Source organism: Cotesia typhae, unplaced genomic scaffold (genome assembly GCF_013202065.1).
Source record: "Cotesia typhae breed Kobodo isofemale line unplaced genomic scaffold, CoteBio_Ctyphae contig_123, whole genome shotgun sequence".
In the NCBI taxonomy this organism is placed as follows: domain Eukaryota; kingdom Metazoa; phylum Arthropoda; class Insecta; order Hymenoptera; family Braconidae; genus Cotesia; species Cotesia typhae.
Window position 1 is genome coordinate 3751546 of NW_027423715.1, and position 27873 is coordinate 3779418.

The following is a 27873-nucleotide window of genomic DNA, read 5'->3' on the forward strand; positions in this document are numbered from 1 at the left end:
GTAAGCCAGTGTAATTATAGATAATTACAGTAATACGAAAAAAAAAAAAAAAATTAAAAATATATTTAATTAATGATTAAACTTGTGAAAAAATTTATCAAGCGTCAATTACACGAAAAATATTTTTTGGCTCTGTTATATTTATTATCATTTAAGTCGTATATAATGTATAATGTAATGGCAAAAAGACAAGATGAGCTGAAAAGCATTACATGTCGAGCACGTAAGTATGAGATAGAGCAAAATCTAAGTACTTATCCTCTTAAAAAAAAGTTTTATAACCGACGACCGGCGACCGACAACTAAACCGTGTGTGTTCATATGTGCTGATATCTGTGTACAAGTCTGTGTACATACTACTGTTATATTACTTGGTACTCTGCACTTTACTTGGCCTTTCAGAGTGTGAGGAACGACAAGTATGTGAGCTGAGAAGTAAAGAGTTGAGTCAAAGCTAAAGAAGATTGTGTACGTTAAGGGGAATGGAAAGGAATGGAATGAAAGAGTTCCGTTGAATTTTAGTCACTAGAAAATATATATGTATATATTTTTTCACATATGTGATGAGTATATATTTGTAGACTGAATGTTTTATAAGTAAACTGTGAAGAATAGATAAAGAAAGAGATAATTATTTCTTCCTTGGCTAAACAAAGATAAGAACAAGACCACGTGGTCTCAGAGAGGGCGCTAGTGGTACTGAGAGTAGGGAGAAAACGTTCCCCTGAGCACCCGCCAATTCGCCGCCATTTGAATTAGTTTACACCGATCCGCCGGGAGAGCAGCTTCGTGCCTCGTGTTTTAACATTTTGTTAATTAAACGGTCAAGATATGGTAGTATTTGTTCTAAGGTGATAATTGATGTTAATTGATATTAATAAGTGAAGTGAATTAATATGGAATAAAGTGGTGAGATGTGGCAAAAGTGACAAGTGATTAAAATTTTTGTGGATTTGATAATTGGAGTTGATAATTTAATTATTGTTGTTGTAAGAGAAGCTTCATAGGAATAGTTGTAGTGGATAGTGTGCTGACGTATCGAGGCTTAAGCATTGTCTTAAGAAAGTAAGAGACCTTGGCGGTAATTTAAAGTGATAAAAGAGAAGGTGGAAAGTGGAGGATGTACCCCAGTGCTGGTATTAATGCAGCAGCTGTGGCTGCGGCAGCTGCTGCACGTCACCCAGTATGTACTATCATTTCACTTACTTTGTTTTATTGCTTTTTAGTTTAACATATTTTTTAAGAACCATTCTCGTGACATTTCTCGGGGTTTTATTAATTAAATATCGCTGGAGGGGATTTTTAATTATTGATAACATTTTTGGAGTGCTGATGATTTTTTTATAGAAATTAATTGCTTTTTTTTTTCTGTCTAATTTTTTTTTTTTAAAAAGCGGGTAAAAATATTTTAAAAAAAATTACTATTAATTAAAAAAAAATTTTTTTGACTCCAATTTTATAATTTTTATAAAAGTTTTATAATTTGTTATTAATTTTGAAAAAATAATGGCGGGAAATTAAAATTAAAATATTAAAAAAAAAAATAATTTAAATTGCAAGTAATAAATATTGATAATAAGCAAATAAAATAATAAAACATTTATGAATAATTACTTCTGAAAATATATAAGTTTATTATTATTATTATTATTATTATTATTATTATTATTATTATTATTTCAGTGATAAATCATTAAAGTACAAACAAAATATATATCAAATAAAATTCATATCTCGAAAGATAAAAACGAAGTTATGTGGATTCTAAATACTTATATTTATTATTACAAGACGATAATGAAAGTTATAGATAATTTTATTTATATTTAATGTTGATGTCCACCTAGCATGATTGTAGATTTTATCACACCGGTTAGATTAACAATAAAAATCCTCCATAAGATTTACTTCTATTATTAATTTTTAAATGCTTTCTACATCAACGGTGTTTATGTTATTTAATATGCAAATAAAAATCACCGGGGTTTATCTTGTCTTAGTAAAATAAAATAAAATAAAATAAACCGTTGATTAAGCATATTGAGGATTTAAAAATAAATACTTAAAAAAATCATACTGTATTAGTCAAATATTTTTATTTAAAAAAATTTATAAATAACGTGCAGGTACATCGTAAAAGTTGGAAATTTAAATATTATCATCAGTGGTAATAAACGGACACACATTTAAGAAGAAGGTATATTATTTTTTCACGTTTGTAGATAGACCGATAAAAAAAAAAAAAAAACAATGTTTATATATTAATTTTATGATTATGTTCTCGTCTAGCAATAAAAATTAATGACTCATTTTTTATTTTTCTTTTTTACCTCCATATTTCTAAGTATTTCAATTCACCTAATTGCTCAATGCGATATAATATTGCTTACATTTTTTTCCGTGATAATTGACAGCACTTATGGGTAGAAGAATTTTCCAGGTAAAATTACTTATAAATTAAAGTTAAAGTAAGAACAAATATATCATTTATTATTTTATCTTTTAAATAACTTAAAAAAAATTTTTTTTATTGTCAAGGATTTTAGTTCCGGGGAGTAATTTTAAATTCGTCACACCCGAAGAAGATACATCAATAGACGATGAGTATCTTCTTCGGTTTTATTTTACATCTCTTGTCGTGTACTTTAAAAAAATTACCTGGCATAGAATTTTGTCCCGTGATTAGATTTTGACGGATAAAAATAATGTACAAAATAGTCCTTAAAGAGAGAGGACAAAGACAGCAAGTCTGAGTAAATACAGGTGAAAGATAACCCAGCCAAAAATATTTTATCTAAAGCCAAAGAGACATTACGGTCTGGCTCATTGTTCCCTTATTTACCTCAAAATCTGTCCCTTATTACCTTTCCTAATTCGTAATTAAACAACCTATTTCCCGTTAGGGTATTTTTAAATTTATTTAAAAGAAAAGACATTTAAAAAATATACAGTTGTTATTAAAAACACATTTGCGTTAATGGCCGTAAATAACAAGATATTTATTTAAATACAAGATAAAGCTACTCGGAATGCAGCTTGAAATATTTATTTTTTACACGTCTGGTTATTGAGCCAGACTCGGAATTTAATCACGTACTTGCCTCTCTATTTCAATTATTCCAGTGTAATCTCTGCGAAGGAAACTCGGGCTATATATCGACGTTTAATCTCTGTATTTAGTCACAGGAGCATCGAATTTGCCTTTAAACTACCGAGTTATGTCTTATGACTAACAATTTCCACTATTAACTTCTATTTGATTAAGTAACCACGTTAAATTAATTAGAGGAATTCATTTTATAGAAAAACGGACAAATTACCGAGAAACAGTAGCCGGATTGTAAAATTTATTAGAATACTCACACGTGAATAATTTAGGAAATATACACACACATAAGATATATGTGAAGTGTGTGATGTTTACACAAAAGCTGATCAAATATTTGTTTAGTTACGTGACTAAATAGATATACAGATCTTGATGGATTTTGTGATATATAGACATGATAATAACAATAATAATAATAATAATAATAATAATAATAATAATAATAATAATAATAATAAATTTATGTGTACCAACAGACGTCAAAGAGATAGTATAACTGAATAAACATTCGATCCAGGTCATAGAATCATTATTTTTAAATAAAACGCAAACATTTAATGTTAATATTCTTATAAATAAATAAACTAGTGGCTATTGAGGGGTTTATGTGTAAATAAATACCTCTATTGATATATTAAGTTGAGTGATTTGAGTAAGCGCTTCCGTTCATACTAAAACAGAGCTGCCAACATTTTTTTCACCGCTAATTTTGTAGTCGGTTCCTCGAAAAATGTTGGCAAGTCTTGTAAAGATCCGCCGCGGGAAAATTCGCTATAGTACAAAGTATATTAAAGCATGAATTATATAATAAAACGGTAAATTAGTGGGTCTATTATATTTAAATTGAATTCTAACTCATATAACGGATTAATTTATTTAAATATGTATGTTTACAAGACTGTAATCTCGTTCCAACGCCTGCAGTGTTGTATTTAACATAATGGGTCTATAAATAAAATAATATATAATAAATCGTGGAGCTATTTGGCAAAAAATTTTAATTACTTAGACAATTGTTAATGCCGGAGAATAAATATTGCTGACGTGTATTAAGTATCAAAGGAGGAAATAAATAATAATTGGACTTAGTTTTATTAGAGAATTGGGAGTAATTGTTGGCAAGTGGATTTGGCAATTGAGTCTCGTTACGCGTTTATTATTATTTATTATGATAACTGACACAAATAAATGTTTATTTCTGGGAGTTTCTCGTTGGTAAATTTAGCTAAGCGTGAAAGTTTTACGTTGTCTGGTATAAATTGCTCGGGTAATTTGTTCTCTCATCTTATTATACACTTAAATTATCATTATGTATTAATGTATGAATGTATACGGTACAGAATAAAAACTTTTATACTCACAACACACACACACACACACACACACACACACACACACACACACACACACACACACCTTTCTAATCTTTCTTACTTTAATTCCCGGTTATTATTATAATAACTACAAGTGTATTATACACATTAGTGATTAAAAAAAGGCTTCCTTTTTATTTTTTACTTATAAGTTGTAACATTCTTATGCCTTTTAACGGTCTTATAATACTCCTCAATGTACAAGTCTGTCCGATTATTTTTTTAAGAATAATTATTGATCCAGAGTGTGGGTAAATAATAACAATAATGATAATAATCCATAAGAGCAATAAAAGAAAGAGATATGTCGGATTATTATTGAGAAAAATAAAGAAAAAAATAGAAACAGATGCTATTGTTGCTTTTGGGTTTCGCTTTCGTAGAATATATATAAAAAAGAGTTAGTTGTTTTCTTGTTTCCTTCAGTAACAATCAAGTGCAAGAGAGAGAAATGTGTGTAAGAACGAAACAAACTTTAAGGAATTTGTTCTCAGGCGTTTTTCTTTTTGTACAATTAAATTAACTGGCCATTTCACGCTACTTTAACGATAAAGAGTTTGTGATAACTTTGTTTTACTTTTATACACATTTTTTCCTCTTGTTTTTATTTATTTATTTATTTTTTTTTTTTTTTCACAATACTCCAACAGTCGATAATTACTACATTACACATGCAACGAGCTTTTTTGATTACAAAATACCAATTAAAAATTCATAATCCATCAAAAGTTCAATTAAAATGAAATAGCGGGTTGTAAAACTAATTAAATTTTGATAAAATAACTCCCTGTTTTATTATGTGTATTGTAATTATTAATTACATGATAAAACAGCGCGCTTATTGATAGAATTTTTAATTTTTATTTCAATTACATTACAATGTGCAGGAAAAATAATGATTTTTGAATGAAACCTTTAGAAATAATTCACCAACAGCCGCACGGTATTAATTCCACGTCCTTGTAATTAATCGACGAGAAACCTTTAGGATCAAAGGTGAAAGTTACACAGGAAGTGATGAATGAGGTTCGGTCACCCGGAATCAAGTGCGATGGGGTGGAAATATGTAGGAGCGAGGGTAAAGCGTGAAGGTGTTGAGTACTACCCCCGTTCGATAGACGGTATAGAGGGCTTTACGGCTATATATATATATATATATATATATATATATATATATATATATATATATATATATATATATATATATATATATATATATATATATATATATATATATATACACTATATATATATATACACTATGCTATACTTTGTGTCGGACTTTGCACTATTTTCAACAGTAGGATTTAACAAGTCGGAAATTTACTAAAAAAAATTTTTTTTTTGTTGAAAATTTATTTAATTATTTTTTTGAGCTCAAGAAAAAATTCTCAATTAAATATTTTTTTTATTTAAAGATTAATTTTTTGATCAAAAAAAAAAAATAGTAAGAAAAATGCCCAAGCCCGGACTCGAGCCTTATTTGGTCTGCGCTTATAAGAAAGAGTAATTTGACTTCGCCAACGCAAAATTTTCATACTCGCCTAAATCGATTGGAAAAAAATGTTATTTTAATATCAAGAAATCTTTTTTTCGTTGTGTGATAAAATATTAACAGCAAATTAACCACTACTACAAAAAATAAACAATTGATATTGTTTGTTCGTTAATTGCAGATGTATATTATTTAATTTACTATATTTCTTATCGTACATATTGACGTATAATAAACAGAGTATTATAAACATCGACATGGCTCTTGAGTGTCCACAATGAGGAGTAGTTTATACATTTCCAGGATCCTGATGGCATTCTTCAAACAAAGAGAGCAAGGATAAACAAACTGAGCGTACATACAGACCCAGAACTCCGGAGCGCACAGACGGTCGAGCAAATACGGCTTACCGCGAATTCCCGGAGTCTGGCACCCCCTCAAGTTTGCTTTCACCCTCCGAGCTCCGTTGGATCCTCAGCAATAAACAATAAACTATGTTTGGGATTTAAATTATGCATAATAAAAATCGGCTGTCGAAAATATTTTACTTTATTACTTTGTAATTTATATATTTATTAGTACGGAGAAAAACTTTGAAATTGATTTACAGCGCACAGTTAAAAAATAAAAAATTTAACAGATATTGCTGGATGTCAGACGGAAGGTGAAAGGTATAAGTTAAAAATTTCGAGATAAGACAGAGGAAAGAACCGCAGAAAGTTGTAAAAAATAATAAATATTTGGAGGGCGGAGTGCAAGAAGGAGCAAACAATTCGGTGTATAAAGAGCAAACCAAAGGGAAGCTGAGAGAAGAGATCGCGGGACATCGAAAGTGGCCACGGGATGAGGGAAGTCGCGGTTTTGTGGTGACCGTGGTTGCGGGAGCAAATTGAGATAGTTCACAAACCGCCGACGGCCGCGCTGACCGAACCTCCCGCTCGCTCGTGGCTTTGGCTACTATGCTGCTACCTACCTATATTATATGATGGTATATATAAATATATTACTACTATCCTATGTAGCAAATAAACTACTATGGTGTTTATTTTTTATCTAACCTGAAAATATTCCCGATTAAATTCCACTGATCTCGTAAATCATTCCTGATAAATTTTTTATTTATTATTATTATTCATCAACCTGCAAACTATTATAAATATTTACAAATTGTTAACTTTTTGATGTTATTTATTATTCATAAATACAAAGCTTAATGAATTATTTAATATTATTTATTGTACGGTTACTTTAGTTGATAAATAACTTTCAAATTCCCGCGGTTTTTATGCCCAACACTCGGCTGTTAATTTAATAAATTATTAAGAGAGCACGGATAACGATCTAACCGCATAATATGACCGCAATTTTTTTTTTTTTACAAGCTCAATAACTAAATTTATTATTATAATAATATTTCAATAAATCATTATTTAATTTTTAATCGAGAGTTTGTTTCGGCAAACACATGGCCTCGAAAATATTATTATTAATGCGAATTTTAGTGAACGAGATGAAGAAATAAAATTTAAAAAGTAGAATTTCTGGTTTAAAACGAGCCATAAAAAAGGTGATTAACGCTAGCAACATTAAGTATTTAGCACGTAGATGCGAACTGAGATCGAACGCAGCTTCTAGTGTTACTCCTTTATTTATGTATGTATGTATTGGTATATAGCTTAGCTACAGGTATCTCGATTCGCCCGTTATGTTTTTTAACTGCATTAGCTTTTTTATTCAACGTAATTTTAACTCCCAGTTGTTTTTAGTTTTTATTTTTTAACTGGGTATTATTTCACTTCTTTTACGAGGCTCGCAACCTCGAAAATAAAGCAAAACGCCAAACCAGGCATGCTAAAATTTATATAGTTTTTCGTTTTATTTTAACCGCGCTAATAAACAGTAGCCAGCCTTACAACCAGAATCGATTACTATTAACTGCCTAGAGAGAGTTATTGCCATTTTAACGAACAAAGAAAATTGGCTTCCTAGAATCGTTAAAAAAATTAAATTCTCGTATTAAACAACAACAACAACAACAACAACAATAATAGTGATGATTTATCGCAAAAATTTGCAGATGGACAATCCCACTTTGTCGGTAAAAATAATGTCGACAAAATGACCTGATTGTCATCGGGGTCACGAGCTCGTCACTCTTATCTGGTGTATCTATTATACATTTATAATACCTTAGAGTTAGTCTCAGCTCCTTATTATCTCGTCAGCACTCAGCTACCCTGCGAGTAATTATCTGTTCCCGTCGACGTAATATAAGGTGATTTCACTCTTCGATACACTCTAATTGTCCGGGTCACCTGGCAAGCTCACCCTCGATTTTAAAACAATTAAGTCATTCGTCCGAGACGTTATTAATCGCTCGCTCACCAATCGTGCAACCTAGAAAAACCGCTGACATTAATTCTATGCTATACCATTGACATTTTTAATGTCGGGAATAAAATTTTTATTTGTGTTTTGTCGTAACTCTAGTTTACGACCGTTTCAAGGCGGAAACCTGAAATATTATTTCAAGGATACGCTAATTTTTAATAAAAACGACCTCATTTTTTTTAACTCTTAATTTTCGGAGAAAAACTAATCTGGAGAACGAAAAAGAAATTAAAAAAATTTTTTTCTTTAAGAATTTGATAAATTAATCTCTCAGCTCAAGAAATAAATGCTTAAAAAAAAATTAATTTTATGACAGATAAAAATTTACCCAAGACCGGACTTGAACCCTGAGCGCTCCGCGTTGTTAAAAATGAGTGACACCTCTCAGCCAACACCGTGTTTGCGTACATTGGAATATTAACTTCAAATAAAGATATTTATAATTTTCTAGAGAATATTTTTCAGCTAGGATATTATTTTTGTCTGTGAAGCAACAGTTTACAGTTTATATCATTGATATTAATGTCAGGTGATGATAACGAGAATTAGCCCTTTCGCATTAACCTCACGTCTACCTTGACTGATCAGACAAGACGACAGACATAACATCGCTTAGACAATGCAATTTAGATGGATCTTGGAGAGGGATCTATATAGGCAACTTAGTTAGTAGTCGCACCTGTGGTGCAAACGGGATGCGTAGTGTCAGCATGCATCGAGTTCAGGAGTTCAGAGTAGAGTACCAGCAAGCCTATAGTTTCGGTTGTAGCGTGTAATCCTCGCGGACACCGCAAACATGTAATTAACACTTGCTGCGGGCATCTCTGTACGTTGAATTGGTCTCACTTGTATCGTGTACAGGCCACATACCACTGCTGCGTATACCTGGCTCTACACATGTTATGTTATATGTACATATATATATATATATATATATATATATATATATATATATATATATATATATATATATATATATATATCTGGTGCATTGCATATGTGTAGTTAAAACAGTGTAGCTATTGGTTGCGTGTCGGTGCAAATGTGCAGAGCGTCAGTCACTCGAGATTATGTTTTGTTGGCTACACTGTGCGCTCGCTGCTCGAGCGTAAGTCGTGTTGCCCCTATCCCATAATATTATACACACGCGTGTATGGCATGCAAAGAACCCGTGTCTCTACCTGAGTCGAATACATCCGAGAATTAAGGTGGGGAACATACCGGTTTCCACCGCCAATTATTTTTTTTTCTTTCTCTTTCCTCCTCTTACACCTCCTTATTGCTATTACGTTATCTTTATCTGGTTCTTCTTGTGTTTGTTGGGCCCCAGTCTCGGTTCTTAGTCCTCAGTCCTCAATTTTTGCTCATTTTGTTCTGTTTATTTGCAGCGACTCGTGTATGTATGGATGTATTTTCCTCAGATTTTTTTTTTTTAATCTTTATTTGCTTTCCTACTGGGCTGCAGCTGCGTCAAGTTAATCATTCAACACATGTACATTCACCGGTTGTATGATGTACGAGCTGCACTTACGTGACTTCTGTAAATATTACTAGGCTTGTCTGAATTATCAAAAAAATTAATTTTTTAATTTATTTTTTCAATAATTAAAATTTATTAAAAATATTTTTAATAATAAAAAATTTTCTAAGAAGAGCATTGCTTTATTGTGTCAAAAGAATTTTTATTTTATTACGAAACAAAGTGTGTAGCGATAAATAAATAATTATTTAATTACACCAATAAAAGATGATAAATAAAAATAATCTGACAAAACGTTAACTAATAATGTTTGACCCTTCAGGTGAAAATTCCAACGGAGATAAACCCCGAGGTTGATCGCCGGCACTACCGGCGACAATAATAATAAAGGAGGCGCCATCTGGGTTACAAATGCCCAAAAATTCAAGACCCCGTAAAACGATTTCCGTTTCTTAACTTCTCGTTGGTTGTTCCTCCGGTTCCTTGTAACTGAAAGCTTGTAACCGGCGTGTTTTAATTTTATTACTCCCTTTTATTTTTTTTTTTCCTCATAATATAACCTCCATATATATATATATATATATATATATATATATATATATATATATATATATATATATAAAGTTATTTCTCTGTCTAGCCGAAAACATCGTCCAAAGGAGTGTTTTATTTAGTTATTTTGTTCTTTCGAGCCTTTCTCGCTGACCGGCCTTCATTCGCGGATAATTTATTGCATCCGGTCTCTCTTTCGTCGGACAAACCTTGTCCCGCCTTGAGGCCGTGTTTATATATACATCTTACTGGACATTTTATTTTTTATTTTTTATTTATATTTTTCCTTAAGGCTTCCTTTTTTTGGCCTCAACTCTACTCACCATTTATTTAACTTTTTATTGTCGTTTCAGGGCCCACCGCAGCCCGGGCAGCCGTTCAAGTTTACGGTGGGCGAATCCTGCGACAGGATTAAGGAGGAGTTTGGTTTTCTTCAAGCGCAGTACCACAAGTAAGTTTTATGACTTTTATTTTTATTAATCATTATTATCATTATCCGACACTGCCTTTTATTTTACAATCCTTTTATTTTATTATCTCGTACAACCGACAGCAAAAAACAACCAGCTGAAAGTTGCTTGTAAAACATTAATTAAATGATTCATAAGATACTTTAACATGATATCGATTTTTTTATTTATTTTTAAAACAGCTCTTATTCTCCATCTCGGCAATTAGTTGATTTAATAATTATTTTAATCCCCCAACGGATTACCAGAAAAAGAACTTGGGCATATTGCACATGAATAAGTAAATAATAAATCGCTAAAGCGAACCCGTTGGTATCGATCATCACCCCTGAGAAATATATATAAAGAGAACATCATATGTTACCAATGTTATTGTAGTTTGTATCATCGATTATTCATCATAAGCTTCTACTTGCACTCGCGTTATACAATCGCAAGCTCAGAGTTTCCTTTGTCTAGTTTCCTTTCTTCTATTCGTAGAACAAGATATACATCACGTTAATAATTCTATAGACGATTTGTTTCTTGTACTTTACCGTCTACACTTTACTCCATTATTTTATCATCTATATATACTCTTATCTGCATACAGTTATTATTTTATCGATGTCTTTGTACGTTTGATATAAAAAAACCGGAAAAACAGACCCAACCAAGCCACTGCAGGGTATATGTTCAAATAAATTGCTAAAATTATCTTGTTATGTTTCTTTAGTCTTTTACATTTGTATAAATAAAATAAAAAATAAAGTATCGTACAAAAAGGTCAACTATTGCGTGCATTAACATTGCAAATTTTTAAAATAAAAATATTAATATTTATTTTTATCATTTTTTTCAGTATGAAATTGGAGTGCGAAAAATTAGCGACAGAAAAAATTGAAATCCAAAGACATTATGTGATGGTAAGTCATTTTTTTTAATATAAAAAATTTTATTTGGGCCTAAAACTCTTTATAAATGTTTTTACACTCATTAAACCTCGCTCATAATTTTTAATTCCAAGATCCCGCTTTAAGAATTTAAAATAAAACCAAATAGAGCGTAACGCTTCGCGCTTGAGGTGTGCGATTGTTTTTAAAGACAATAAAAAATTAAAAATGATAATCGAGCGATTTGTATTCGAGTAATAAAAAATTTATGACTGTATTTTTAATAAAAATGAAATACTTGGGAGCGTCGTTAGAAATATTTGATGTTTAAATGCGTCATTAGTCATCTGTATCCATAAAAACAAATTTTGAAATAAAATATATAGTTAATGGCATAATTTAACTATCAATAAATTATAATTCATTAGACGATAAATTAGAGACTAACAAACGGAAATTTCCAACACATATAATTGATATGTCTTGTATACTATAGACTAACAAATGTACAATGTATCTAAGTAGATATAATATTTTGGATTAGCGTACTTGTCTACTTGTGTAACACTTTTTAAGTATAGAGTAGATAGATATCGCTAGCAGTTGCTTAAGTGGATTGTTGGGTGTACTAGCATACAGCAATAGATATATATATATACTCGGTAATATAATATATATTAACGTACGAGTGTGAGTACGTGTGTATATTAGAGGCATACTCAGTACAGAGACTGTTTACTCGGTACGTCTCAGCTTCTTTGCTCGGTATATAGACTTAATTGGCGCGGAGGCGACTAGTTTAAAAGCGCTATTAATCAACTTTGCCAACTAAAGGAAGTCGTTGGTGTGATTTATCAAGATCTGACTATTAATTTATTATTTTTCATCACATTGTAACTCTACTTTGTTTTAATAGTTATTAAAATTATAATTTGAAAATAGTTTTACTCACCCGATAGAAGACAAAATTATAAAATTATCACTCTTCTTGTTCTTATTCTTAAAAGCGAGCTTCTATCCGCCGTAATAGCTCGTTGCTCCTCCTGTAAAACAAGTTAGAGATTATTATATTATATATTAGTTAGATCGGAAACTGGTTCGTCGATTTTATCTCATAAACTAATAATTTATAAGTTATGCTCGAGTTGTAAAAAGGTAAAACCCTTGAGCGGACTATTTTCTTAACTAAATATTTTTTACTCCCATCCTCTATCTCCACTTGCTCGCTTTACTCCAGAGTTTCTCGCTTACTACCAACTAACTTACTTACGGCGCAATTAATTCCCCGGGTAATTACTAGGCTAATGGCCCGTAAAATTAAGAACCGGTAAGCTGTAGTTTGGTCTTGTATATACACTCTCGGAATATCGATACTTGGCTTCCTTCTTCGCCTGCTCCCGAGTTCTCTTTATTTCACTGGTAAACTCCTATCCTATCCACTAAACTCGCGAACTGTCTTACCCAACTCACTTAATACATATCTACACAGATAGTTGCTCAACAATTTTCCATTTATTTCCTTTAACAGTTAAGTCTTTCCTCTACAATCCGCAACACTAACAACTACTACTTCTTCTTGTTCTCCCATTAACTTTTTTTTTTTTATTTTATTCTCTGCTGTTACTTCTACTCGGTACAACTTATTCCGTCCAGTCCAATTAAATTATATGGTATTTTAATTTCCAACCAATCACCAACTAATTAACCATGTATTTCATCGTATTTTTTTTTTTTTTCTGTTGCAGTACTATGAAATGTCGTATGGACTCAACGTGGAAATGCATAAACAGGTGAGATTATTTATTTTTATTTAAAATTTTAAAAGTCATAGATTTTATAAAATTGTGTAAAAAAAATTTTTTTTAATTAAAAAATCCAAATTTTAAACCCTTAACGAGGATCCGATGGCGTAACTAGTAGAGCGTCCGACGTATAACCGGACGGATCGGGTTCGATTGCCAGCTAGGTTTTAACATCCAAATTTTTTTAATTTAAATAATTATAAATTGCTGTAATTTTTCATTATTATTATTATTATTTTCATACTCGGAATGAAATAAAATAATTTATCATTAATTTACTTGGAAAAAAAAAAAAAAAAAAAAAAAATGACTAACTCAGCAATGAAAGTGTACAATTTATTTTTTAATATCAATATTAATTAAATAGACAAAGAAATGAATACTGAAGATTAAAAAGCGTTGAATGGGGATATTCTTCCCCTCGGTTAGCATAGAGATATCTCTTTCATTGTTCGGTGGCTCACAGTTAATACTCCCCAGTGATTCTCTTGCGGGAAACGATAACGGGGTAATTACTTTTACGAGGTGCGGCTCGGCAACCGCTTTCCTCAATTAATAACAATGGCCCCGCTTACACCTGTGAATTAACGCTTCTACTCCTCGCAGTTACAACGAGGCTCGAACAGGTGTGCGCTAATGCCATCAGACTTTCCTCACCTCCTTCCAAAAATTCAAATTTAAACAATAAATTTCTAAACTTTGTCCAGCAACGTTGACTAAACCTCCTATTGGATATCTACGCGTGCAAATTCTCTTATCAAGGTCACTCCAAGCCTCGGTAAACTTGATAAAGCAAATATTTTTGTTCGTTGAGAAACGACTATTAATAATTTATAACCCCCCCCCCCCAGCAATTACGTAAATTATTTATAGTTAAAATGCGATTAATTTAATTGGGTTTCCAGTCAGATTGTGTAATATTAATTTGATTATAGTTTAAGTGTCGTAACAATATTTTATATTAAATACATGACATTTGTTAATGTAACTTTTAATATGAATGCTTTATTAATTTATTAACGTCGTTATGTTTGATGAGGTTTAATGGTAACGAGTTTGTTGGATAGATCTACTAAATGAGGTGAGAATTTATAATGCGTAGTATTATTATTAATTCATTATATGTATACTCATCTGCCGTGTAATTAAAACACCAGATGGATTAGAGGTATTAAACTGTGTAAATGTTTGGTTTGTCGTTTGATAACCCCCAAGACCTTGCAGTTACTTTAAATATCGTAAAACTTTATCTATAACTAAACTTTGTCTATACACATAATATATTATATGATATTTTATTTTTGTCGGTGCTTGTACAACAAATATGTTGTAATAGAAACAAACTTTAACTTTAAACAATTATATCGATTATTTGTTTTAACTTTATTATTATTTTTTAACTTTTAATTGGCAATCTTTTTCTTTTTAACAAAAAAATAATTCAAATTTTATTATCGTAATTTTAGTGTTGGAGCTTTAAATATCCATAAATATAAATATAAATACTGTAAAGGTTGATGTGATTATTTAACGAGAGATTTTAAAACACCTCACGCGTCGCTAGATCTCCTGCTGAGCATAAAACTCATTATACAGTTTTTGTTGTACATATATGAGCTGGCGTAGAGTAACAAGAGAAAATAATGTAAGAGAGACAAGTGACAAGAGTCTTTGAAAAAACATAAGGCGTTAGTTTAGTGAGGGTATAGAAAATAAAAAATAATAAATTTGTGGAATATATAAAACCCGGAAAAAAAAAAAAAAAAAAAAAAAAGCCAAGGACTGAAAAAATATTACGCTTTCAGGAGTAACGTGTGAGAATGAAAAAATATGGCAAGCGGCGTATAGTCGCCGGGTGTAAATAAATGTTGAGATATAAATAATTCTCGTTTACCGCTGGAGAGTTTAGCCCACGCGAGAGACTCGTGTTTACAAGCTAAATGAGCCGCGATTACCGATTGACCTTCCCGTGCTCCTCCTCTATTCGCTCTTTCATTTATTGCGGGTTTTTTTTGTATCTTATATATAACATACATATTGTGTTCTTTGTTTTACGCGATAATAAATTTTACGGGATGTATAATTTAGAGATATCTGTTATTTTTTTAGACGGAAATATCTAAGAGACTGAATGGAATAATTGCTCAAGTCCTGCCGTTTCTATCCCAGGAACACCAACAACAGGTACTCACCGCCGTCGACAGAGCCAGGCAGGTTTCGATGACTGATCTCAACTCTATTGTCGGGGTAATGTATCTTGATTTATTTTTTTTCTGTGAAACAATATTATAAAATAGCCAACTTCCATATCAAGCTTAATAAAAGAGTAAAAAAAAAAAAAATTTAATGATTCTTGAAAAAAAAAAAATTATATGTCGACATTTTTTCGTCTTGGAGATTTTAGATTGAAGATAATAATTATTGGTAATCATTGTTAATAAATTAAGTGGAATAGAAGAGCATATTTAGCAGAAGCTTGAATTATAATAGTTACTAAGCGTCAAAGAGCGTAATTGAACGGGTTTAATTGTGTTTCCCGATACGCACCCGCCACATCCGCGGACAGTAATAGTTGTTAATCGATTCACGAACCGGCGAAAGAGAGAAAGACGCGAGTAATAATAATAATAATAATAATAATAATAATAATGATTATGATGATGATAATAATAATACATATTTGAGCTTGAAAGAGAAAGCGGGGGTGGTAGAGGTGGTAGGGGTTGATGTTGTTTCCATCGTAGATAGAATAATATCTGCATATAAAGTGGGAGCGAGTGAGAGAATGAGGGAGGACATGGATGATGTGCTATCGGGCATGCATTGAAATTCAGTAGCGCACGTTATTCGACACCCAACGCGGCCAGACTTATTTCGTAGTGTGTATTACACCGATAAGCGTTGAAATTGGCATTCAACCGTGGTCCCGTATAATTGAGTTCCGAGTTGGTACTCGGTACTGTCGCTACTCGCTACTGCTGTAGTTGGATGGCTGTGTTGCTCGACGTGAATAATTTCCCGAGTTTCCATTCCCTCTGTCTCTTTCTATTTCAAGCGCACTCTATTCTGTACCAGTTATTCTGACGCTACCGAGTCATCTGTATCTGTATCTAGCTTCTGGTAACATTCCTCGTCCTCGTTTCTAGTTTCTCGTTTCTCGTTTCACCTATCCTTCTACTTGCGAATAGAAGGTACATACACAGCTAGCTATCAGTTGACAATTCTGTTAAATGACGCCTTAACGCTCGTTGGGAACTTTGAGTGCTAGACACGGCACCAGGGATTTCCGTCAGTGTCACCTTTAACGTGCGACAACCTAAACCACTTCTTACTTTTCGATATAATCCATTCCGTTTTATCTCTACACTGAACCAGCATTAACAGACACCTTGTTCGTACATAATACACAATTGTTATTTCAAGAATTTCTTTCAAGTTTTTGTTTTTTTAGTTAAATTTCTGTGAAAAAATTTTCTGACAATGTCTAACGCATTTATATGTCCCTTTAAATATATTATGATATAAAATGCTCGAATATAGTTTTTAGATGATAATTAGTGCTGAAAACTTCCGACAGGTGGTGCATGGTCGCATAATACAAGAGAGTCAATACAAGAGAGTTAATTTTGAAATATTTAATTACAACATGATTAGTATGAAACGAATGAATGCATGAACATTTGTTGATAAAGATAATAAATGAATAAAAAAGAGCATAGTAAAACAGGGAAGCAAAATTAACGCCATATCTTATGAAAATTGGTTCTTTCAACCGCACTACTCTCGCCCACTGAACTAAACATAACCACCCACGCCGCAGTACAGGTAGAATTCAGCGTAGAGAATGGCGTTATACGGTTGTATGTATGAAACAGCGAACAACCGAGGACGAATAACAACAACCATCCGGAATCCAATTCGTGTTTTCGCTCTCTATCTCGTCGCTTGGGAAATTTAAACTTGTGCCCCTGCACAGTTCTCTCTTTTTCTAGCACGCTCTCAACTGGCAAAACAAATACCAGCCGCTTACAACATACAATCCGTGATGGTGATCCAACTAAATCGCTCGGGAATAACAAATATGTATCTGTATATGTTATGTACAAACGTTGACAACTTTAACAATGCTAATAATCACCCAGAAATACTTTGAATTATTAACCGGAATCATTTGACTCGGGTCAACTCTGTACAACTGGGAGTATTTTGCAAAATTTATCAAAACAATGTCTACCATCGAAATAAATTATACCATGAGGTTTAGTTTAAGGTTTAGTTTTTCTCTCAGCAACACACGAAATTACTCTAGTTAACGATTCATGTTCCGGAGTAACCAGCTTACAAAGACTTAGCCACTTGATAGTTGACAGATAAGAGACAGTAATATAAACCGCATGAGATTGGCAGAAATGAGTAATCAGAGGAGAGAGCAAGAGCAAGCCCATGCGCCGACTAAAACTCGTCTAATTGCAGAAGTGGATGTACTCAATAGTGGCAACAGCGACACGTCTGTACACGTGTAGAACTGCCACGAGGCGTTGCTCGGTTGCACGAAAAGCCAGAACAGAGCTGGCTCTGTTCATCCTCGAGAGTTTAAAGGGGTGCAGGGTGAGAGAAGCCGTGTGATGGCTGTGTATGTCCTAAGGGGTAAACGCCGCTTATACACCGGAGAGAGCGAGAGGACAAGTAGTTGACGGGGTTGATGCTGGTGAAATAGAGTAGGGTGAAGCAAACAGACCGAAGCGCCAACTCCATGAATATGTATTACTCGGTAAACAGGGGTTGAATCAATATTTCGTTTAATAACACTGCACATCAGCCCGCTCTGAGCTCTCAAGCTGAATAAGGGTGTGGGTATACACAGAGGGTTGTCGGAGTTTAGTTGAGTTTAGTTTAGTTGCCTACCCCCTGGATCACCCGGTCCTTCATCGGCAAGATCTACAAAACACACGGTACACTAGTCATCAGCCGCTTCATCCGAGCCATGCATCATCTAAAAAGGGGAACCACTTTTGTTGGCGAAGGGCGAAAGGCTCCTTCACAGGTTGGATAACTTTGTACCCTCAAACTTAAATTTAGGCAGTTGGCTATATCTATCTATCCATGAATTGGATTGTATTGTATTTTACGTATAATATAAGTTTACCCCGGCACGCTTTCACCACCGATGCGCCAGATTATTCACGGCGCGTTAAACCTCGTTTGGGACTATTACGTTCCGTTTGGTGCGCACGATGCAATCCCCATCACATCAGTCCCTATTATATATATATATATATATATATATATATATATATATATATATATATATATATATATATATATATATATATATATATATATATATGTGGAGTTACCACTGAGTGGAAGAGACACGTTTTTGGGGGATTAATTTTTGCTGATTGTGACATCGGCATAAGTGGAGAATAGGGTAGCTTTTATATTTATAAGTATTATATTATATACATACACAGTGGCTGGGTTTTTTGATGAAAAGGTTTCGAGGGGTAGAAATTCAGAGGGGAATATAATATAATATAATAAATACTACACTTTCATGATGGGTGATTTATTTGGTGTGGGGTTTTACTTCCAGATAACTCAACAGCTGGTATCATTCTTGGATTTATTTGGGTTATGCTGAGATATCGTCCCTGGATTCGATGATAGCTTGATTTACTCTGTTTTTACTGTTTCTGATTTATCAATAATTAATTCTGTTATTATGTAGTTTTGGTACAGACATTAATTATCCAGGATTGAGATTTATACCGAGATAAATGGCAATATTCATCGGATCAAATATTTATCATCATTATCCAGTTTATCACAACTTTCCAGCAGTTTGCAGTAAAATCCTCTTTTTTATTTGGAAAAATAAAAAATGAAGATTATCTGACAAAAGTGAAAAAATTGGCGAGTAAAAATACCAATTATTGATGACTGAAAGCAAAGTAAATACCTAAATTGGTGACACAATATTTGCAGAACTAACCAACAGACAAACAAATTCCCTTGTACGTTAGTTCGCAAAAACAAAGAACAAAAAAAAAAAAATTAAGAAGAGCTTACACGCCTTCTTCGAGCGGATACAATCCTCGAAATTAATTTGTTCAGTGCATTTTGCATAGCAATAGGCTTAATGGATTCGGAATCCTCGCCAGAAGTTAATGCCAGAACGAATTACTGAATTCGCTTCGGGGTTCATTCTACATACATATATCTAAGCGGTAAGGGCGTTTTCTACCCTTGGAGAGCATTATTGTTCTGGCGAGAGAAACATCTCCTGTGGAGATCAACGAGGGTTCAGTCGGGCTTCCGGTGTGGCCACCAACCCTTGGCTGTATCGCCAAAATAACTATCACAATCGCCATCACACACATATAACAACCCGAGGGATAAAATTTAGGGAGATTTCGGGATTTGTTTTCACCCTAACGAGTAGTACCATTGACTACCACCGGCGGCTTACAGCAATATATATAAGACCAAAAACTACTCGACCCCTTATTTCTTCCCTCATAACCAATTCTTCCTTGGCAGAAGTTCGAGGCCAAAAGGGGGAATCCAAGAATGGTAGGCTATATTTCGTTGCAGAACCGAGGGAGATCTTCCACTAAATGCCTAAGTGAAATCCACGATAAGCAGGATTCGCGCTCGTAACGAGTTTATCGGGTTTCCTGGCAAAGCTCAGGGTGGTCAAACCATCCCCAGCTTTAGTTACTTTGCAGTTTCTGGCTACTATCGCTCAGTGGTGGGTCTCTGGAGCCCCCCTGACATTATATCTGTATCTGGCGATCTACATCCCCATTCACGTCCTTTGTTGAATGGTAAATGAGTACGATGGGTCCCTGGCTGGGGGATTAATATACCTACATGCCCTGTAAATGCAGGGAAACCCCGACCCTTTCATCCAGGGTATTAGTCTCTCTCTTGGTGTGTGTTTATCAAGCGCAAGACTACTCAATAGGCAATAGGGTATAGACTGGAGTCGAGGGAGGGTTCCTGGCTCAAACATCATGTCAGGTTATCTATGACACTGCGGTCGCCACTATCCGAGTGCAAATTGTCCACATGCTAGACATCGACGGAACACACTGTTGCGTTTAGTCGGACGCCCCCTCGAGAAGAACCGACAGGGGAGTCTCTGAGCCTTATTAGTTGATCCCCATTTGATATTCTGTTACTCCGACTCCATGGCACTATATAGAATATATAACCAGTGTGTTGGGGCTTTTTTTCTCCTGATTGGGATGACTAATACCCTAATTCCTAATCCTATTCAGATATATTGGACGTCTCATTTTAATGACCTTCCAACTATTTTTATATTGAGTGGCTGGTTGTGATGGGTGAAAGCTCTTGAGTGATTTATGTTTAGAAAACTGATAATCCTATTAAGTCTCCAGACTACCACGCTGGAAGATATAGGGGCTGGCTTATTTAGTTTCCCTAATATGTAATTAAATTATAAATTAAATTTTTGGTTTTTGGTTTTACAGCAACAGAGGCCAGACATTCCCAGGCTGTTACAGCAGATGCACGCCCAGCAACTACCGCCTGGAACTGCGATGGGGCCTCATCCCGGATTACCTGGACTGCCTGGTCTAGGTCAACCTGGTGGACTTCAGGTCCCTACATCCGCTTCCGCAGCGCTTCTTGGCCTTGGGCTTACGCCGGGTGTTGCTACGACTGCTGGTAGTAATTCAGCTCATCCACTTGCCATACTTGGAAAACCGGAACATCATCGGGGCCAACCGGATGATCTCAAAAGCAACGGAGGTATTATATAAACTCATTTATTATTATTATTATTATTATTATTATTATTATTATTATTTTTTTTTTTTTTTTTTTAACGTGTTTTACAACAATTTCATCAGTCTAATCGCGAGCCCAATTTAAAATTAACATTTACACAGCCAGCCATTTATTTTCATTTACAACGTTATTAAAAGCGGGAAAACAAAAAAATGTAAAGGTTGAATGGATGAATATGAATAATACATGATGAAAAAAAAGGTTAAAGTTAAATAATGTACGCGATTAAAATCAAATCACACACTCGAGATTGCTATACGGTAATTTAGTGGATCGGAAATTTTTTGTCGCCTATGCTGGTTTTAAAATTTTTATTTTTAATTTTAATTTTAACCGGAGGTCTCTCGCGCTGGCGTTAGCATTCGGTTGTTCGACTGGATCGGAATGAGGGGAGGGGAAGAGAAGAGAAGGGTCCCTTTTTTTCTATTAAAATTCCACCCCTTATATAACTGAGTTGAGCCTCAGCCCTTTCTATCCGGAATGGCCGGGCAAGAGAGCACCGCCAATTAATCGTAGCCAGGTGCACCATCGCCAGAGCAACCAGCAGAGACCCGTGCAAAAAGTAATATTTTTTGTCCGCCATTCCCCGTTGGCTTTTTTACATTTTTTCTCCGTTCCCACTCGCCCGCCATCCTTTCCATCCTCTCCATCTCGTCGACGAGTCTCATTCTGTTTGATCTCCCAAACGAGTGGTGGAAAGTGCCCGGGAGCAAAGAAATAGAGTGCTCGGATCGATCAGAGCCCACCCGCTGCTGGAAGGGGATTCAATGAATAAAAAATTTATATACGTACGTACCCGTATAAAGGGGTTGGAGAGGAAGGGCGCATGTCGAGGGTGAGTGGGAAAAAAAACGCGACCGGCGAGAATAGTAGAGAACCGAGGAAAAAAGGGAAAAAGTAAAAAGCACGTTCAGGTGGAAATTTTCAAAGCGATATCCGCTTTCGAAGCGTGTTTGCCGCCAAGCTGTGTTAGCGAACACCCTTCACTTGTGTGGATCATTTATGTAGATGTGTATATGCATCTATGTATGTATGTATGTATGTATGTATGTATATATTTACGCCAAGGGAGAAGAGAGGGATTATAACGTACGGATGGTTTTGTGAAAATCGCGGGCATAAATATGCATGAAGATCATTTATACAGGCACTGACGGGCGTGTACACCATCGTTATTAGTATTCTCGCCGTTACTGACGCATCCATGCGCTGTCGACGTCATATTGTCATCGTTGTTCACCAGGGAATAATAAATACACCAAAAACTCATGATAAAATATATATACATATATACCCATTCCGGTTTGTACATCGACTAAAGTCACCGCGACAAACATAATTGATTTTTTATTATTAATCTCTGTCTGTTAAATGATTGATGTTTTTTTTGTAAACATGTTTCGCTAAAATTTACTGATATTTTTACACTAAATTTTTATTGTTAAATCAATCAAGCCTCTTTTTGTCAAGTGATATTTTTTATGAGTATAATTGATTAAAATTATTCAGTACTAACCCAGACCTCTGTTTTCGTTGCAGGGCTCAGTTCGACAGAGGAGCGACACGTGAGTAGTCTTTTTCTTTTATAAATTATTAAAATAGGAAAATCCCAGATTAATTTTTTTTTTTTTTTTTAAAAACGAAAAATGAGTCTTTAAAAGTAAATGACGCTCGCGATTTACGTCCGCGGTTCTATAAATGGCGTAGGAAGCGTTCGAGGAGGCTACACCGAAAGAACAAGCGTAATGTAATATATAATAATAACAATAACAATAACAACAAGTATAAATAAAGCGAAAATGAAAAGAAAGAGGTTCCAGGGTTGTAAGTCTTAAGTCTGAAGAAGAAGAAAGAGGAAGAAGAAGCGAGCAGTAGATATAAGGGTGAGAGAATAGCCTCGAGCGACACACGAACAACTAAAGTGAAGGCGAGGATGAGTATTATAGGTTTGCCAACTCTGTAATCATCGTAGAACCGCGTAACCGCCCATCGACGCCCTCTCATTCTTTTCCCATTCTATTTCATCCTCTTGCACTTCACTCAGTATCTCAACCTCTTACATTTATTTTCTCTCTTTCTCTTTATCTTTCTCCTCTTTCTGTTAATACTCCTCCGGGTTCCCTTTGGCAATTCCCTCTTGTATCTCGACACCCTTTTGTCTTCCTTTCCGCCCTAAAATTCTCATCGCGTGCTCTTTTATTCCCCCGTCAACCCCACACTATTTTTATCTCAGCACACTCATGCTGCGTCGCCGTTATAAAACTCGGTACTTATACTTGTACTTTTACACACAACACTCGACTCTGTAATCACCGTCCCTCCATTTTTTTATTCCTTTATTACATCATATTCCAACCGAATATTGTTGAAAAATATTCTTTCTATTTACACAATAGTCGATCGTTATAATCTAATAATGCACTGATAGAAAAGTTAGCTTCTAACTCAAGAGAAAAAATTTTATAATAATTTTATAAGAAATTTATTTATTTATTTATTTTTTTTTTTTTTTTTTTTTTTTGTAATCTTGGTTCAAGAATTTTTTTCTTTCTACCAGTATGGCAATTTTAATCGACTAACTGATAAACTTTCATTCTCATCCTTGTATCAATCGATTAAATATTAATAATTATAATTAATCCATAACAATTATTTAATTATTTCAAGCGATTCTAATAAACTTGCAATTTATCGCGTTATCTATTTAATTATACACACTATAAAACTATATCAATTAAATAATTCATTAATATTCCATATCTCACTTTCTCTGTAACGAATACTCTTCATATCGCAATTATAATTTACATATATATACGTAATAGTAACGTAACATTCACATTGAGAACTAGTACAGCTCACCGCGTAAATTTCAATCCGCAATCAACGGAATTACAACTAAATTCAACTCGCCGCATTATGCACAATAATTGAAATGCATAAATACACATTCACGTCCTTGCATATATTTAATGCAGGCACGGAGTGTAGAAGCACAACCTTGCTAGTTGAAAAGAAAATCAATTTCAGTAATTAGTACATCGAAGCGATTATTAATTACGTAATTATAATGGAGTCAGAATAATATGCGATAAAACTGTGAGTCAAAATTAATAAGTCTGCAGTATATGGATAATATCTGTATTATATAAATATAAATGCAATTAGTTGTTTTTGATTGTGATAGGCGACGGTAATGGATTGCATTTTAATAACTCAGCTCTTTTTTTTTGGCTCTGTTTTGGTATCACTTTGATTGAGGAATTTAATATTCATAGTTGCCCGGTATTCGGTAGTCGGTGTTTTAATTAATTTTGAATAAATAATAAATAATTCATAATGTGGTTGTTTTTTACAGCGAAGCTCGATATCGCCAGGCGATAAATACAGCAGACCAAGAACACCCCAAGATTCACATCACGGACATTCACAGAACCATCATGACCATCCGCTGCATATCAAAAAAATGAAAAAAGAGCAGGACAAGGATATTGGACATGTTAGTTATTAATTAATTTTTTTTACCGATAGAATTTTTCATTCATTAATTAATTAAATTACTTTTATTAAAAAATAATTTGTTGAAAATTTATCAATTAAATTAAAAAAAAATCCCATCAATGTTTTTGTAAAATTAAAATTTTTAATTTATAATTTTTGAAAACAGAGTGACGGTGAAAAAAGTGACCAAGATTTAGTAGTAGATGACGCAAGTGAAGAACCAACGAGCCCTGTAGTAAACGGAACCACATCGCCGCGAGAAAACGGCCTCGAAAAGGTTTCCTCGTTAAATTCAAACGCCCAAGTTAAAAAAGACATTCCACCTCACTCTCCCAGGAGCGGAACGAGCAGCAACGCGAGCACGCCCTCCGCGAAGAAGATGGAGGAGCGCGAGAAACCGACGACGCCGATTTCAAAGCCAATGACGCCGACCTCAGCCTCGGGGGGTGTAAAGGCCACGAGCTCGAGCAAGCTTCTCCAAGGACCACCGCCCCAGGGAGTTGCTGGAGGTTACCCATCGCATTACCCTCCGGGACCTCCTCCGCATCATCTCCCCACCCGCGGGGCTCCATCCTCATGTAGACATGATGGGCTACAATGGATACGCCGCGCCACGGGGACCACCTTCGCTTCAGCAGCTCTACGATCCTCATAATGCCATCAGGGCACCCGCTGGTGCTGTTGGAGTTCATGGAGGCAAACCGTAAGTTTTATTTTATTTTTTTTTTTTTATAATCTACTAATATTTTAAATTCGTACTAAATATCAACTAAAAAAAAATAAATTAATATATTGTTTTATTAAATGATATTTGCGCGACTAATGGGTAGTAATAATGTACGTGTGTTGTTTGGTTAATGTAGAGCTTACAGCTTCCACGTGCCAAGCGAGGGTCAAATGCAGCCCGTGCCATTTCCACCTGATGCGCTTGTCGGACCGGGAATACCACGGCACGCGCGTCAGATAAACACTCTCACTCACGGTGAGGTTGTATGCGCCGTAACCATCTCAAACCCCACCAAGTACGTTTACACTGGGGGCAAGGGCTGTGTCAAAGTCTGGGACATCGGTCAGGGAGGCCGCAGCACCGGTCTCAATCCAGTCTCCCAGCTGGACTGCCTCCAGCGCGACAACTACATCAGGTCGGTTAAGCTTCTCCCCGACGGAAGAACGCTCATCGTCGGAGGTGAGGCCAGCCAACTCAGTATCTGGGACCTGGCGAGTCCCACGCCGAGGATAAAGGCCGAATTGACGTCTGCTGCGCCAGCCTGCTACGCTCTCGCGATATCTCCAGACTCAAAGGTCTGCTTCAGTTGCTGCAGCGACGGAAACATCGCCGTCTGGGATCTCCAGAACCAGACACTCGTCAGGCAGTTCCAGGGACACACAGACGGCGCCTCCTGCATAGATATCTCCGCAGACGGATCGAAACTCTGGACCGGCGGGCTCGACAACACCGTGAGGTCTTGGGACCTCAGAGAGGGTAGACAGCTCCAGCAGCACGATTTTACCTCTCAGATATTCTCATTGGGGTACTGTCCCACCGGAGAGTGGCTCGCGGTCGGAATGGAGAACTCTAACGTCGAGGTCCTCCACGCGAACAAACCCGACAAGTACCAGCTTCATCTCCACGAGTCTTGTGTCCTGTCACTTAGATTCGCCTCTTGTGGCAAGTGGTTCGTCTCCACCGGCAAAGACAATCTACTTAACGCTTGGCGTACGCCTTATGGTGCCTCCATATTCCAGGTGAGTCTTCTTTTTATACCACTTTTATCATTTATTTATTTGCTCAGTGCTTGGAGGTTGAGAAAAATTCCTCAGCAATCACAATATTTTTTGTATTTTCAAGATAGTACTCTCGACACTGTAAGAGTCAAAAGTCAAATACAAAGTCTCATTTGATTTACATAGCAAAAAAAAAAAAAACAAATAAGTTTTTTATAAATAAATACTGTCACAATGAAAATAAATTCAGTAGATATTTAATCATTTTTATCATTTTTTTTTTTTTTTTTTTCAAACAAATTATGGCAAAAAAAAAAATGAAATTAAAAAAATTAACGACCTAATATTTACAATCAATAAAAAAATAATTCACTTGTATGTGTTTATTCCCTTAAAAATAAAATTTATATTCATATTAATAAACAAACAATCGCCTTAAATGTATATTAAAAAAAAAAAAAAAATAATTACATTGTATCGGAATATAATGAAAATTTGGTCAAGAGGGCAAAGCATTAAGCGTCCTCATTTCTGCACAATTACGTCCTTGAGTGAATGTTCATGCATTCATGTTTACATGCATGTTCCTCGACCCACGTTATGTTGCAAGCAGAGTGCTTGATACATATATCATAAATTCTATTTACAATTTACAATACGCCAGATTAAAACGTACAAGCGAATTAATATTTATATTTATATTAGTATTAGTATCGCTCGACCATTTAACGTTCGTTTTATTTCACAACATTGATATATCGATAAAAGGGAAATATTTGGACTCGATAGAGCTGAACTTGGTTAAATTAATATTAAATTCGGTTTTGATAATAGTTTACCACGTTTAATATCAATTAAAATCTACCTGCGGAAGCAAAATAAATAATATTTGAATGAAAAATTTTCAATCGGGCTTGAGTGTCAATTAAAATAATTTGTTTGTAATTTCAGTCAAAGGAATCATCGTCAGTATTGAGCTGTGACATTTCTGCTGATGACAAATACATCGTCACCGGTTCGGGTGACAAAAAAGCAACAGTATATGAAGTCATTTATTAATAATAAAAATAATTATTTATAAAATTATATTTAATTGTAGGATTATTATTTTAAAAGTTTTAAATTTTAATCGACGTGACAGTTACGTTTGCTTTTATGTCATTGTAAATATATTTTTAATTAAAATTTGTTATTGTTGTCGGCAGGATGACAGTGAAACGTTCTGTGAAAAGTTTTAGTATTAAAATGATAATTACTTTAATAAACATTTAAATAAGGTTAA

At 34.3% G+C, this 27873-nt stretch overlaps 1 protein-coding gene across 1 annotated transcript; it reads left to right on the forward strand.

Moving 5' to 3' along the window:
• Positions 1-780: 780 nt before the first annotated feature.
• Positions 781-27873, forward strand: LOC141533620 (protein groucho). The gene is given in 12 exon segments (XM_074252613.1): positions 781-1183; positions 10754-10851; positions 11712-11775; positions 13488-13532; positions 15654-15791; positions 21047-21326; positions 22905-22930; positions 24724-24864; positions 25033-25419; positions 25421-25569; positions 25730-26612; positions 27543-27873. Coding segments are annotated over 12 exon segments (2382 nt in total). The 5' UTR covers positions 781-1120; the 3' UTR covers positions 27651-27873.